Consider the following 15758-nt stretch of genomic DNA (forward strand, 5'->3'; position numbering starts at 1 on the left):
TTTTATTTCATTTTATGGATGCAAGTGTATTCAGCTGAGTCATAGTGCATTGTTCTTTTATGAGACATAATTTCATTTTCCCACATCACTCATGATTTTGCATGGTAGCTTCTTGTACTTCTACTCCCCTGTAGACATAAACTGTCCAATATTTTAAATCTAAAATGTTTCTAAGGCAGCAAATCTTTACTTACGTTGTGTTCTTTTTTTGTTTTAGTGGCCTCTGATGTGAAGAACTATTTCCTGGGCAACTACAGGAGAGACTTCATATGTTGGTTTCCTCTCATTCCTCTCATCTGATTCTGATTTATCTGCACTTGACAGCTCACGCCAAGACTCCCACCACAAAAAAAAAAAAGTGGGCTGCAAAAACACCCAGACCTGTTCTGATCATGGCTTCTTCCGTTGTGTCCAGCAGATGCTCTCATTACTGGGACAGGAAATCACAGCTGAGTGAGTGCAGGGTAAATGTTAAAATGAAACCTGTATAAATGCTGAATGCACAACTTTCCCTACTTTGTGACTTTGAGTTTAAAGTGACAAACATGTGCCTCCATATGGAAAAAAGCCACGAAAATCTCTTTGGTTCTCTGTTATTATTCTTTGACACCTTAAATAATTTGTGTTGAACATAGCTATTCATGAGGAGGGCTTCAGTTGCATGTATCTTAGCATCTCATAAGTGGCCTGATTTCTTCTGAAATAGTGGTTGGAGTCATGTACTCTACTACATATGGCATGTAGCAAAATCTTGTGAACCTTAAAGCTTTATGTTGATCTCACAGAGGAAGCCCAGTGACTGAATAAAGCAATGAAAGACATTGGTGTGCTGTTGTGTGTTACTACATGTCAGTGAAGTTTATCTCTTGTTAGAATAATTGAGTTTAATTTCGTGGTGATATATTAACGAGGTGAACTTTTTCAGAAAAATTAAATAAGTACTGCGACTCACCTTCTGACACCGTAAATAGAACACTCCTTCAAAGTACACTGATTGCATGGCATGCATCACCAATCACTTCCAACCTGCCTGAAGTGAGATAAGCACACTCTGGTAACTTTATCACAGGAAAGTTACCAGGAATTATCACTGGAATGTATGTTAGTCCAACAAATCTTGGCTTTGCGTTGTTTAGTCTGTCAAGATAACCTGAAATACTGTGCAAATTTATCCTAACTGGGGAAGAAAATACTCCCCTCGAACAACTCCCTACTGACTAACCAATTTAGCAAATAGAAAAGCGTATTAATGGGTGCACAGGGCGAAATTTTAAACACAGTTAATGAACTAATCTCCATTTTGACTCGAAGATAGGATGATATCAAGGGAAATTAAGTGATATCAACATTTACACCTACACCTAACTTCTAAAAAAGCATATTTCATCATGATGGAGGAGGATGTAAGTATGTAAAAGCACCATAAACCTACCTTTAAGCAATGTGCATACTAGAGGATGATGCCTGCTTATTATTGTGATGTTCAAAAGTGCAACGTCAGGTCCAGGCCTAAATGACTTAAACATAAGCTACAGGAGCTAAATTATTTAGCAAATCAGTTTTATAATAACTGAATTGCTTTGACTAGTTTTCTGAACTCTGATGCCACCTGGTGGTAAAGCAGCTAGGCAGATTTCACATCGCAGGCCTAAGAAAGCAGGTAAAAAGTGTCAGGTTGCTTTCAAAACAGCCAACTGCATCTTTAAACACAAATGAAATACCTTTCCTGAAATGTGCTTCCCTGAGCGGCACGTTGAAACTACGTTACCCAGAATGCACCTCGCACTGTAAACAGGAAATGTGTGTTTTGCCGGGTTGTGGTGCTGCTGCAGTGAGTCGTCTAAACAGAGAAGCTCGTGTTTTGTTTTTTTTTAAATCTGCTTCATGTTTAGGTTTATTTTATGCTAACCGTAAAGTTTGTACTAGAAGACTTAGTTAGCTTAAGTGTGCTATGTGGCTAACGTGAATCCTTATATTAGTGTGCGCCGTTTAGTGGCGGTGTGATTCATTTTACCGTTAGTCAACTGTCCGGTTTTAAATTGCTGAACGCTAAAAACGAGTAGCTGCATTAAAACATGAAATGATAAAATTGTAAAACCATTTATTTAAATCTATAAGCTGAAATCGCGTCGTGTCCCTAACATCAACACACATGCTAAGTAGTGCTAGCATAGCGGTTACCAATGGAGACAGGAGACGCCTAATCAGATTTAGCTAGTGTTAGCTAGCTTCAAGTTTTAACGCTTCCAGAAGAAATTGATCATGGTGAGTTGAACTGCTTTTCAATTATTTATCAGTGGTAACACGATTCTTTAAAATGTTAACGCCAAGTTTTCAGATACTTTGTGTTTAAACAGTTGGTTTGCTCTAAAGTGGAGTTACATTCGGCTAATTTACAGCGTTCCATTGTAAAATAACTTTTCACCGATACTTACAGGCAGCCAAACCGAAGGCTAAAACCTCTAAAGGTAAGTTTCACCAGTGTTATTTAAATGTTACACACCACACTTTTACAATCTGTATTATTATACCTCTAGAAGGATTTACTGGAAATCAAATCACGCTAATTTCTATAGTAAAGTATGTAATAGTGTGCTCAGAAGGCTTCACAACCCCTGTATATATACATAAAAGGCAAAGCAGTCTGAACTGTAATAAAATGTATTTAACTGAGTGTCAGGCTTATGCTAAGTGTATCCTTGTTGTTTTCCTAAGGTTCATTCAAAGATGATGATTTGCTTGACAGCTTATTTGATGATAAAAGTAAGTAAGCATCATTCTGCAGTTTTATGGACATCAGTGTTAGCAGTAAGGTCTCTGACACTGTGAAAGTGTGGCATCTTATATTTATTTTTAACTATTTGCTCACCAGAAGAACCAACAAGGGGGAAAGCAACTCGCGGAGGACCACCGCATCGGTAAGTTAGAAGAATTCAACAGCTATTTACCAGGATGGACAGTTAGTTGAAATATTATCAAAACTGCAATACAGCCAAGTGCAATGTCCAAATAGCAAGACTTGCAATGTTTTGATAAAGGTCAAACATGCCGCAATTATATGTGAAGCGTTGTGCTGCAAAGATGCTCCAGCCAAAAAAACATGTACTCCTGATATAAGGGAGCATGCTTGTTTGGTGCAAACCATAGTAAATACTGCATCATTGTTTTGTTGTTTTTTAAAATATTTTTCAGTGGAAAATAAATAAGATGAGAAAATAAATTGAGATTCACACTTAAATTTTGACTCATATTGCAATTATATCTGTAAAAATATTTGCTATTGGATTTTTTTACGCACTACCAATCATAAATTTTTACATCTCCTCTTTGTAAGTTACTTTTTTTCTTTTTCAGCACATATGCCAGTGATAATATTTTTAGTATGCTAGCAGAGGAGGTAAAGCAGGATGGTGTGGACTCTGAGGTATGTAGGAAAACATGTACTGTATCTTTTGTGTCAGCATTATTTTGTTGTGCCATTATTATTTTTTTCCTTTCTGTTCAAGGACTCCGATGTGTCAGCAGCTGATCCCAATATCATACTGAAGAACATGAAGGTGGGTCATTATCAAATGTGCAAAAGCAGAGACAGAGTTCAGTTTTGGTTTACTGACAGCGCCTATTGTTTTACCCTCCATCCTTGTACAGGACATGGATGATATGGATGCTGACCTTTTCACATCAAAGAAAAAGCCCCGTTCAGCTCCCGCACAAACAAAGCAGTCTGGTAATGAAGAGCCAAAGAAAGACTTGGCTGTGTTAGAAAGTAATGCGAAACCAGAGGGAGCAGGTAATTCACTGCACAGTGTTCCTGCATAAATAATTTTCTCATTATTACCTTCACACCTTCACCAGCTTTGAAGTTCACATTAATAGCAGAAATTACAAAAGCCTTTGTCTGCCTCTACTTCACTCAGATGAACCCACCAGAGGAGGGAAGAAGCCAAACTCTGCACCTTCATCCACAACCCGTAACTACAAGAAGTTCACCTTCTCTGGTGAGTCCTTGTTGCATTCACTTCTGCGCTTTGTGTAACTTCACAGGAGAGCAAATGCGCTGTTGGCTGATAGTTTTGCTTTGTTTTTCTGCACCTGCTGCTTTAACTCAGACAGTGGTGATGGTGGTGATGATGAAGGTGTTGATCAGACACCTTACACTAAAGGTACATTGGTAAAGATGTGTGTTTGGCCTTGTCTTAGTAGTTGAATAATATCAGTGGGTGTCTGTGGCTAATCTGAAAAGGAAAAATGCACACTTTAAAAAGTGGGAACCCCATGCAAATGTACAAATCTATAGGCGTATTTGCCGAATTAGCTTCAGATGTCAACAACCCAAGGTCACAACCCTTCATTAAATTCTGTATTTGTTTAGATTTTTTTTCCCCACCCTCACTTACATATGTGAAGTGGGCAGTATATAAAGCTTGCCTATTTTAATGCAGTCCAACACTACACTGCTGTTAGTTTTTGTTTTGGTAACAACAAAGTTCAGTAGATAAATGATCAAGGTGTTGGTGAGACACCTTACAGTAAAGGTACATTAGTAAAGATGTGTTTGACCTTATCCTTGTGGTTGAGTAATATTAGTGGGAATCTGTGGGTAGTTTGAATAGAAGAGACACACTATAAAAAGTGGAAATCCCCCTAAATGTGCATATCTGGAGGTGTATTTGCCAAATTAGCTACAGATATCAGCAACCCAATGCCACAACCCCCAGTAAATCTTGTTATTGTTTGGAATGTTTTTTCTGCTCCTGTTCAGTACAACACTAAATCATTTAAATAATCAAAAATCAGTATATAAATATATCTGCACAAATACATGTATATCTTCTAAGTACCCACATCTGTCTATATGAAATGACTTTCTATAATTCACTGCTTTACATTTTGGTGGTACCCTAAAAATAGTAAAGAATCTCCTCCCTTCTGCAGATCTGGATGACCCTCTGTCTGACCCACTCGATGACTTGCTGCCAGATGAAACGAAGCCTGAATCTAAATCCAGCCAAGCCAAACCTGAAAAATCTGTGCCATCTCCTTCAGCATCTCCCATTGTAAAGAAGGAAACAAGTAAGTCTTTCTGAGATTCTTTATTTTTCTTTCATACAGGTAATCATCTAACATCGTGTGTGCTTGCTCTTTGTTCATCAGCTAAGGCAGCAAAGAAGGGTGAGATCACATTAGATGATGAGGATGACTTCATGGGTGCACTCGGGGTTGATAGTGATAAAAGCAATCCCAAGAAAAAAGAGTCTTCGCTTTGGTCTACCAAGGAAAGGTAATGACCCTGTTTTCACTTTTTCTGTCTCACTCTTATTGTTGTCCTTATTTATAGTTTTATAGTGCTCAGATGATGAATAATTACTGTGTTAGTGCTTTGGGATGCAGCTAAAACAAAAGCCTACCTTGACGATGTTTTACAAACTAATGTCCTTTTCTAATTTGTTCTGCTTCACTGTCCTGCTGCTGCAGTGATGGCTAACTGTCTTTGCATCCTATCATTATCTCACGTCTCTGTTTCTCAGGAGTGAAGCCCCTCAGAGAAGCGCCCCTCGCACTAGAATCACTGAGATTCTAGAAAGTTTGACCTCACCACAGCTGCTGGAGCGGCCACCCACGGGTGAGAGGAAAGAGCAGCTGCAGTCTCAAGAGAAGCAGCAACAGGAGAAGACTGCAAAAGGTAATACAACAGCATGGTTTACTGCTTAGCATAGTTGTGAGGAATTGCCTTTTTGGTCATTAAATATGTTTTTATGTATCAGAGGCACTTGTAGAAGATGACCTGACATTCGGGGCCTATCAGCCAACTCTAGGATCCACTCCTGAAGGGCGTCACTCACGCAGACAGTCTGTCAGGTGTGTCCAGGCTTCATGTGTTACTTTTTAGCTGCCATTTCCAACTGCACAAAACAAACTTTTGTCACTTTTTCTTCTTATGATCAGATTTTCTACAGAGGATGTCAGCGCATCGACTCCAGAAAAGAAACCAAAACCCACCACCCCAACCTCCATTCGACACCGCAACTCAGCCGACTGGCTTGGCCTCAAGCCTAACGATGAACCAAACTACCTAGAGGATGGTCCCAAAGAGACCAAGATTGCAGCAGAGTCTCCAAAAGCCCCCTCTTCTCCTGTGTTGGAGAGAAAGTCGTCTTTGACTGGTAGTCAGACCACATTTGCTGCAAAAATGTCAGGAGATGCCCCACTCCCAACTGATAGTAGCTCCAAACACATCAAGTCAGAATTTTCCAAAAGGCAGAGGAAAGAAGAGGAAGAGGATGACTGGTTAGCTGGGGCACTGAGCAGGAAGAAGGCTTTTTCATCATCTAGCACAGGGGCAACAACTTTAAAGCAGGAAGACTCCTTAGACCTGAGAGAAAAAGTGGATCTTGAGTCAACTGTTAGGTACTGTGCACAACAACACAACAACAGAGGCAATATGTTGACAGAGGACATGTTTTTCTTCGTAATGAACCACAACCTGATCTTCTTTTCAGTCATCAAGTCACACCACAAACTCCCGGAGGCAAAGAAGACACCGTTTCATCTGTCAAGGAAACTAGGTAAGGTGTTTGTTGCGTGAATCCTTTAAATCCATCAAAGTGCAAGATTTTACTATTGTTTTCTTCTTTTTTTCGTTTTGTGCAGTAGCACCTTTTTCGGACAACCCAGCCCTGCTGCTCATTCCACCCCGGTCAGAGAGGAGAGGCAAAAGCAAGGTATCTAACTCCATTCCAATAAAAATGTGAATTTAAATCACAAAAAACAACAACAACATATTCTTCAAAGCCATATCCCTCCCTGTCAACACTTGGCATTTACAGTAGAAGCTTTCTACACTTTTGAAAATTGTTCCCATAAGATCAGCCATTGATTCATAATAACACACAGGCCAGATGCTTTTAAGACCCAGATCTAATGCCTGATCTTTCATCACACCATGCTCAAAATGTCAGCAAGTCATGAACTCATATTCTACTCAGTAATGTCCTCCTCCTATAGAAACCATTCTCACTTGCCCCTCAACTCCACTTCAGTCTCCTTCTACACTTAACAAGTCCACACCTATCACCCAGCATCACCTCCCCTGCACTTTAAGATCATCCTCACCAACCCCCCTCCATTCTAAAGCAGACATTGGACAAACTCTTAGTCCGTCTCATTCCTCAGATGCTCAACTTACTGATCCCTTGCAAGTCCCTGCACCTAGCATTAGTCACCCCCAGCCCCACTCCAAACCCCACCACTTTCCATCCAGTAGGGGATCCGGGGTGCAAAGAGAGCCCAGACAGGCTTCAGATGAAACCCTGCAACAGCTGCCATTGCCCAGCCCCTTGACGTCTGTACTACCCGGCACAGTGTGGTGTAGGTAATCGTGGGGTAGCGTCTAAGCTGAATAACACTTTTAGGCACAATTGGAAATAGTCTCCAGTGCTGTAATATACAATGTGAGCGTCTCAGCATGGTGATTAATCACATTTGTTTTCTCACCCGTAGTTCCACAACAAAACCAAATGCAGAACACATCAGCTGCAGTCCAACAACAGGTACAGTTACCTTTCTGCAAAACAAATATTATAATTATTAGAGATATTATGGCTTTTAAAATTACTTTTTCCTGAACAGCCGGCATTTTCAGCAGACAGTTTGCAGCAACTGCTCCTACAACAGCAGGTAATGACCAACGTACTCTCCTCTACCTACAGACTGATGTATTACAAATTCATCATTTGTTGTGTTCCTCATTCAACTATTCTTTTTTTATAAGATGATGCAGACTCAGCTGCTGGGTCTGGGGGGTTTGCAGAAAACTGGAGATTATCAAACATTACAGGCTCACATCATCCAGTTGGAGGGACAGGTATGTGCTGATGCTGGTGATAAGGGGATAAAAACTGTTAGTGTATCATACACCGATCAACCACAACATTGTGACCACTGACAGGTGAAGAGAATAACATCGATCATCTTGTTCTAATGCAATGTTCTGCTGGGAAACCTTGAGTCCTGACATTCATGGGGACGTTTGACGTGTACCACTCACCGAAACATTGGTCTTGTGTCCATGCCCCACTGGGTCAGAGAAGCTTTAGCAGCATAAAGAGGACCAACACAATATTAAAACAGGTGGTCATGATGTTATGCCTGATTGGTGTATGTGTAAGGAGGGAGTAACAACTCTATTTACTTGCTGTGCTTAAATCGTGCATGTATCATCCAGGTGAAGACGCTGCAGCTGGAGCGAGACCAGAGCCAAATGATGTTAGAGAATTTTCAGCAGCGGCATAAACAGGATATGGAACTCGTTGAGAACACACACAAGTAGTTTAATCATGGACCACACACATTCACCGTGTTTATTTTACCACACACATACACATACACACATGTACGTACTGCAAATTTTCAAGCACCTGTGTACATGTTTATATTATAAGGTACATAATCCTCTGTACCTCTGTGTTTCTGTGTGCTTGACACATACTGGAAGTCTTCCTGTGTGTTTCCAGGGCTCGGGTGAAGCTGCTCGAAGATTCAGCAGCCCAGAGGGAGGCACGAGCGCAACACGAGTGTGAAGATCTAATGGAACGCCTGACCACAGTAACACGATCGGCTGAGCAGGAGCGCTCGGAGCTGCAGGCTCAGTACCAGAGAAAACTGGCCCAAGCCCAGCAGGACAGAGACCGCGAGGTGGAGAGACTCAGAGATCTGCAGAGGTAAACCTGCAAAAACCTTCAGAGAACAGCAATAGCAGATTCTTTCTTATGGGATTTGTTCTACAGTTACCGACACATCTACTGGGTGAAGGTCGTCATACATACAAATGAGTGAAAACTGATCGAAACAAATAATAATCTTTCCACCGACCCCATGAGACACAACAACATAGCAGTTAATAAAGCATGTCTGCTTTATCGAAATTAATAAAAAAGTATTTAAACAAGTTTGGACCAAACTGATCACTCAGCCTCATCTTTATATTATGCAGTTCAGTGGTTCAGAACATTAAGGGCAGAATTCAAGAGGTAGTTTTGTTGTGGTGTATGAATAATCTAACTAAGACCCAGACAGCCCTTAAATCTGGAAAGAACCTGATGTTAAATAGGGCTGCAACAAATGATTATTTTCATTGTTGATCAAAGTGTCAATTATTTTCTCAATTAATTGTTGTTTCTTCTATAAAATGTCAGACAATTGTGAAAAATGTAGATTTCCCAAAGCTCAAGATGACGTCTTTAAATTTCTCGTTTTAGCCACAACTGAAAGCTGTTCAGTTTATGACCATAAAGAAGTAAAGAAACCAAAACATATTCAATTTATGAAGCTGAAATTGAAGAATTAGATTTTTTTTTTATTACTCAAACCAGTTAACTGATTATTAAAATAGCTGGTGAAAAATGTAATTGTTGAAAACTAATTGTTATGTTCAAAAGACCTGATTTGGGTTCTACTCAGATTATCCAGATAACTAAATAAAACAGCAAAGTAAGTCCCAAATTTGTTGTATTTTAAGGAGAAATAAATGACTTTAAATTTTGTTTGTCACATTTGTCCAACTTTGCCATACAGAAAATCTATCTTAGAGATGAAGAAAGACCACGAGGATCAGGTCCACAGACTGAAGAGGCTAAAGGACGAAGAGATTGACGCTGTCACAAGTGCAACATCTCAAACCAGGTAAGGTCCTTTTTACAATTATGCATTTAATTTTCTGTGTCTCCTCTTTGGGATTTTTGTGTGATATCAGTTTCGATGCCATTTCTTTGCTATGCTGTATGTAGCAAGAGCAAGCGACTACGTATACAAGCACTTTTTAAGGATTGACTGACTAATCCTGGTCAGGATTTCAGGGATTTTTATGTTTACTCGTACTTCCTCCGTCTTTGTCCAGGTCTCTGGCAGGAGTGATCGAGCAGATGGAGCAGTTCTCCTCTCGGCTTGGAGAGCTTTCTTCTCGGGTGGAGAGCACACATGAACACACTGCTCATGGCTTAGAGCAAGGGGCACGGCACAGAGACGAGCAGCTTCGAAGTAACTCACACAGACGTGCATGCACACGCTGCGTACAAATGGGTGGAGACACAAGTTGTCCAAGAGCATAGTGGCCTCACAGTGCAAGTGGGTTAAGGTCATTCTGTACATGTGCATTTCAGCAATGCAGGACCGTCTGACGCAACAGCAGAAATCCATGGCAGAGGAGAGAACGTATCTCAAGGAAATTATTGCCAGGATGGACATTCAGCTCAATGAGCAGCAGAGACAGCTTGAGAAGGTGAGGAGGTAAAACATGTTTACCAAGAACTTACACTGTTTATGTTAGGAAATTACAGTTTTCCAGAAGTGCATACAGTGCTATCCAAAAGTGTTAGGCTCCTACAAAATTAGAAAAAATTGGAATTTGTGCTTTTTTTAATATTTCCTTTTGTAAATAAAGAAACATTGCAGTTAGATACCAAACACATAGGTTTATTAAAAAGGTAAGTTGGCTGAAGTAGTCACGGCACAGCAACAAGACGACATTCTGGTGTCGGCAAAGTGTTTCACAGGTGAACATTTCACATCAGACTGGTCATTTTTAGATTTGCTGTGCAATCACTTCTGCAGAAGCACAAAGAAATGTTCAAGGTCCAGAAACTCTGTAACTGGCCTTGGACACTGACGTCTTTATGAAATGGGAATATGTCCAGCAGTGCAATCATCCCAGAACTGGCAGAAGCCAGCGGGAGCCTGGTGTACTTATCTACACTGCACGATAGTCTGCTTCAGAGTGGTCTTTATAGAATACTTGCAGCCAAAAAGTTATGCCTTGTGACATAGAAACGTCTACGCATGAAAACACAAGAAAATGAGTACAAAAAAATGGCAGCAGGTGCTTTGGACTGGCAGTTTGTTGTTGAGGTTTTGAGCTGCATTTCTGAGTCGGGGATTTTGCCAGAATTAGCTGTCCTCCTAGAGAAGTACAAACAAATTCTTCTCTGAGAAGAACAAGAAGTCCTGCAGCAGATGGTATTGACCCCACAGAGCCCTGATCTCAATGTTATGGAGTCCATCTAATATTACACTCAGAGACAGAAGCAACTGAAGTAGCGTAAATCTTAAGAAGAACTGTTGCAATGGTTTGAACAGCATACTTACATCTTTTTTGTAAGCATTCTCGCTTTACAAGTGCCAAAAACGTCCATCAAGAACCCCTAATACTTAAACCAAGACTATTCCTCTCAAAGACTTCAAATGCCATGTTTGTTTTGTATGCTTCAGGAGCGCTGGAAGATGACAGCAGAGCAGGCCAAAGCAGAGTCTACCCTCAAAAGCCTGGAGGAAGAGCGCCGTGTCCTTAGCATGCAGATCAGCATCGAGAGAGAGGAGCTGGAAAGGGCCAAGGTGAGGCTGTCACCTCTCCACATCAGTGCAGAGCTTTCCACTGATATCATGCACCTCCACGTTGTCTCTAATCTCCCTGTCATTCTGTCTATCAGAGTGCACTGCTGGAGGAGCAGAAAACCGTAATGCAGCACTGTGCAGATGAGAGGAGGAAGCTGGCAGCCGAGTGGGCCCACTTCCACGCCCAGGAGAAGCAGAGGCATGAGAGGGCTGAACGGGAGGTCAGCAGTCTCATAGAGAAGAGAGAAGGGTCCATCATCAGTCTGGCACAGGTGAGCTTCACTGTGGGGATAAGAGACGGCATCTTCCACTCAGCTTTAGCACACTTTTGTAATTGAAAAACATCCATCCATCCATCCATCCATCCATCGTCTATACACCACTTAATCCTCATTAAGGTCGCGGGGGCTGGAGCCTATCCCATCTGACTTAGAGCAAAGGCAAGGGACACCTGGACAGGTTGCTAGTCTATCACAGACCTGTACAGAGAGACAAACAAGCACATTCACTCCTACGGACAATTTAGAGTTACCAATTAACCTGAGCATATTTTTGAACTGTGGGAGGAAGCCGGAAAAGCCAGTGAAAATGCATGCATGCACAGGGAGAACATGCAAACTCCATGCAGAAAGATCCCAGGCCCAGGCCAGGACACAAACCAGGGATCTTCGAAATGCAAGGCGACAGTGCTAACCACCAATCTACTGTGCAACCCTAACTGAAAAACAGATTTAGCAAAAATACTCAAATTTCACTGCACAAGTCGACATTTTTATCAGCTTTATGCACTTGCTAAATATAACTGGGCATATTTCTCAAGTGAATTTAGCTTAGCTCTAGCCTCAAAGTACACAAAAATGTAGTATCTGTGTCTTTGTAGGAGCAAGCTGACCTGAAGCTTCGTACAGCGGAACTAAAACAGAAGGAGATGACTGTTGCACAGGAGCGAGAGACTCTGGAGAGACTAAGAGAAGAGCTGGACAGAGAGAAAGAGAGAATAAGTAGCACAGCTCTGAGACTCAAAACAAAAGCCCAGGAGGTCGAGGCCTTCAGCAAGGTAATTTCACACTACGATGATCCCTACATGTAGTGTAATGTGTAATATTTGACTTCTGACTAAACTGTTCTCCGCAGCTCGCCGCAGATAAGTATGAGGAGGGAGAACGAGCGCTGCAGGAGGCAAAACGTGTAGAGGCTGAGCACGAGGCCCGACTCAGAAGTATTCATTCCCAAACAGAGCAACTGAGGCAGCAAGAGCAACGAATCCTAAAGGTATGTTTCCCAGTTAGCTCGCTATACCATACAATCTAGTACAAAGCACATAAATGACTGTGTTGTTACAGGAACGAATGAGGTTAAGTCATCTGCAGAAGGACACAGAAAGGCTGAGACAGAACCCTTCCATTATACCTTTGCCACAAGTTTTTCCACCAACTTTACCAGGTGAGGTTGAAAATGTATCATTTAGAATTACAGCTTTGCTATATGTATGCCATTTGATCTGCAACTGGGCTATGTTTTCCATTCAGATCCAGTTTCAGTGTTGCCTGACTCTGAGCTGACAGCAGCCCTGAGTGTTCCTCCTCCTACTTCCTTTGCCAACACTCCGTCCATGGCACTTCAAGCCAGTCTGGCCCTGTGGAAGTATACTGCAGAGAAGGTAAGACTTACGGCACACTTTTAGCTGAGGATGTGTTCAATTATTAACTGGAATTATAATTACTGACAACACACAAGAGCAATTTGTTTCAAAATGTTTTGACAACTGTTTCCTTACCAGTTTTTAATGCTGGCTCACTAATATTTTTTTTTTAACTGAAGATGAGAAACCTTTCAAAAAAATCTGTTATAAAGACTACATTTTCCAGTATTACAAAGATACTTTTATGTAATTATACTTCCATTGTACAATTAAGCCATCCTACATATACCAGCTATTTTGATCAATACAGATGTCAACAATAGTGCAAAATCAGTTCAAGAACCTTTTGTAATAGTTGCATCCTGTAGGATAATCATGTCCTAGTTTTTTTTTAAAAGCTTTTGAAATTCTAAATGCTTAACTGCTATTTTGGTAATCAGTTACAAGATAGGTGTCAGTATTGCAATTATGTATATGTAAATCAAATGATATAAAATTCATTGATATAATGTAAATACACAACACTGTACAGCTGCAGATTCTCTTCACCTCATTACACCCATGAATGCAACTCATTTGCCACCAGGACAAAACGTACAAGTTAAAGACCATTTTTTCTAAAGATATCCCACTGTTGTGAATTATTTAGGCTGCACAAAATGTGAACTCATGACAGCCCTTTTATGCGGAAACTTCAGAAGAGACAACTGCTTAGACGACAATACTTTCTTGTACAGGCTTTTATTGAACACATGAAATTGAAACTGGTTACAGCCCACAGTTACACATCAACCTTTCAATATATTCACAGTTGAAGAAATTTACCCAAAGTCCTCATGCAAAGTTTTTGTTGTGGGGTGTTCATTACTATTCCGCTATATGGTGGGCGTAAGTCTGAAAGTAAGCCGACCCAGAACATTTACAGAGTAAAACAGTTTGTACAGTTGGGAGGGGACAGTATGTACATACAGACAAGGAGAGTGGTCAGTTTGCATAAGGTTGCTAATTAATGACAAATGGTGACTGGGAGACAACAAATGGTAAGCGAGTCATCCACGACAAAGGTAATGGAATAAAGAGTGACATTAGAGGTAGGGGGGTAGCAAAAGGATGTGTCATTTTCTTCAACGCCACACTTACAGCTACAGTAACTGCAAACGTTTGATAGGTTTTTTTCCCTAGGACAAATTATGTTAAATAACTGGGTGTTTTCCTGCCTACAGGACCGTGAATACCTCCAAGAGGAGCAGATTTTCCTAGATAATCTGAAGAAGAAATCTTACAGGTCACCGTTCAACACAGACTGAGCCCTCCCAGCAGGACTCCCGTTACCTCTTGTGTAAATGCTTGAATTTTATACATACAGTTTAATAAACATGCTTCTGATCAAACGTGACTCAATTTTCATACTAAAATCCTGCATTTAATATTATCCTCCGGCATTAGACTTATGGAATAATCCTGAGCCGGTGTTGCGTTTGCTTTCCACTGACGCCATCTGTTAAGCATTAAAAAAAGAAAAAGGGGAAAAAAAGGAGAGATTACAACGACTGCAGTCGGCCAAGGCTAAATTGTTTATACATCTCTAGTCAAGCTTTGTTACCAGGACTCCACATTTTAGAGCAGAGAAGCATAACTTCAGTGTGCATTTACCCGTTTGTGTTGTCTTCAGGGCCCATGTACAGTCATACTTTAGCACTGCTTCATCTGTAAAAAGACAAAATACATCATGTTCAGATCATGAAAGCCAATTTCTCAGAACAGAACCTCCTATCTAGCTGATTTAATCAGTAACTAAATGGGAAACTACATCACAAGTAATCAGTACAAACCTTTTCACTGTGCTTCCTCCTTGTGGCCATCCGGGTCAAGTGGCACGACAGTCCACAATTCTGCAAAAAAAAAAAAATAAAAGCACGCCTCATTAGTGATAACTAATCAGTAGCATGAGGCTTTACACAGCAATCTGCAGCAGGTCAGATACCATTGGTTTCCACACGTTTTATTTCAGACAGGGATAACAAAATCATCATTTGCACTGCCAGAGTCAAAACTAATGCCAATACAGATAGTTTTACCTTTCAAAACTTCTGTCATTTGTGAGGAAGGTGAGTCACTCCACATCTTCCAAAGCTGCCTGTAAAGTTAAAATACATTTATTAGAACTATATTTAGACGCAGCAGAACAATATCTGGTGACTACAGAGGCCCCGTTGTTGTTTGTTAAGATTGAAAGTAAAAATTAACATTTCAGCTTTACAATCCTGCTCCTCAACATACCAGTAAGTTTAATGCATGTCCGACTTTATTAAAATATTCCCTTAGTAACCAGTTTCTGCCACACGTGGCCTTCCAGCACGTGTTTCCCGGCTAAAAGCGAGCTAACAGCTAACACGCAAGCAAACTTAATGAACAAATGGCCTCCACACGTCCACAAACTGAAACCTTAAAAACTTCATCACATATTTACCTTTTCAAGGCGGTTTAGTTGCAGCAGAATTCATATTCGCATATAAATGCAGCTGAACAACTACAAGCTGCATGATCTCGAAGCTACTTTCCTCTGGCCCCGAGAGTAGAAGAAGACCGGAACTCTCGCGTGGAAGCGTCTTTATATCTTGAAAACGTCACAGACCACGTGATTTGACACTGGGTGTGGCTAATAAAGTTCAAATTGTAAACATTTTTTTTTCAATTTACTCTATGCTTAAGTTGAATATATATGATTATG

General features: G+C 40.7%; 1 protein-coding gene and 1 long non-coding RNA gene across 6 annotated transcripts; one reads left to right on the forward strand and one right to left on the reverse strand.

Moving 5' to 3' along the window:
- Positions 1 to 1783: 1783 nt before the first annotated feature.
- On the forward strand, positions 1784 to 14418 carry LOC111565336 (fas-binding factor 1 homolog). 5 transcript variants are annotated; one of them, XM_023265370.3, is made up of 32 exons: positions 1784 to 2265; positions 2438 to 2468; positions 2716 to 2763; positions 2873 to 2918; positions 3355 to 3424; positions 3507 to 3557; positions 3649 to 3790; positions 3918 to 3998; positions 4110 to 4163; positions 4936 to 5073; positions 5155 to 5281; positions 5529 to 5683; positions 5766 to 5859; positions 5947 to 6408; positions 6501 to 6566; positions 6652 to 6722; positions 7174 to 7368; positions 7501 to 7550; positions 7630 to 7677; positions 7772 to 7864; positions 8225 to 8325; positions 8514 to 8720; positions 9574 to 9681; positions 9896 to 10035; positions 10158 to 10276; positions 11263 to 11385; positions 11481 to 11657; positions 12266 to 12442; positions 12520 to 12657; positions 12729 to 12828; positions 12915 to 13045; positions 14251 to 14418. In XM_023265370.3, the coding sequence occupies exons 1-32, from the start codon at positions 2263 to 2265 to the stop codon at positions 14332 to 14334; spliced, it is 3630 nt and encodes a 1209-aa protein (XP_023121138.2). In that variant the 5' UTR covers positions 1784 to 2262; the 3' UTR covers positions 14335 to 14418. The 5 variants fall into 5 exon arrangements, with proteins under 5 accessions (XP_023121138.2, XP_054861282.1, XP_023121141.2 ...); XM_055005307.1 differs by having other exon boundaries at positions 6655 to 6722; XM_023265373.3 differs by lacking the exon at positions 7174 to 7368 and having other exon boundaries at positions 1785 to 2265.
- LOC111565337 (uncharacterized) lies at positions 13750 to 15640 on the reverse strand. The gene is made up of 5 exons (XR_002745898.3): positions 15498 to 15640; positions 15106 to 15164; positions 14860 to 14919; positions 14681 to 14734; positions 13750 to 14525 (listed from the first exon to the last, which is right to left on the reverse strand). It is a non-coding gene; the product is annotated as an uncharacterized LOC111565337 (long non-coding RNA).
- Positions 15641 to 15758: the final 118 nt, after the last annotated feature.

The sequence above is a fragment of the Amphiprion ocellaris genome, chromosome 19 (assembly GCF_022539595.1).
Source record: "Amphiprion ocellaris isolate individual 3 ecotype Okinawa chromosome 19, ASM2253959v1, whole genome shotgun sequence".
NCBI lineage: Eukaryota > Metazoa > Chordata > Actinopteri > Pomacentridae > Amphiprion > Amphiprion ocellaris.

What these genes read in the sequence shown, in the direction of transcription:
- LOC111565336 (XM_023265370.3), top strand. An exon ending in CAGCTGCAGTCCAACAACAG is followed by an intron (nt 7,551 to 7,629) that starts GTACAGTTACCT and finishes TTTCCTGAACAG; the next exon opens with CCGGCATTTTCAGCAGACAG. An exon ending in AGGAGCTGGAAAGGGCCAAG is followed by an intron (nt 11,386 to 11,480) that starts GTGAGGCTGTCA and finishes TCTGTCTATCAG; the next exon opens with AGTGCACTGCTGGAGGAGCA.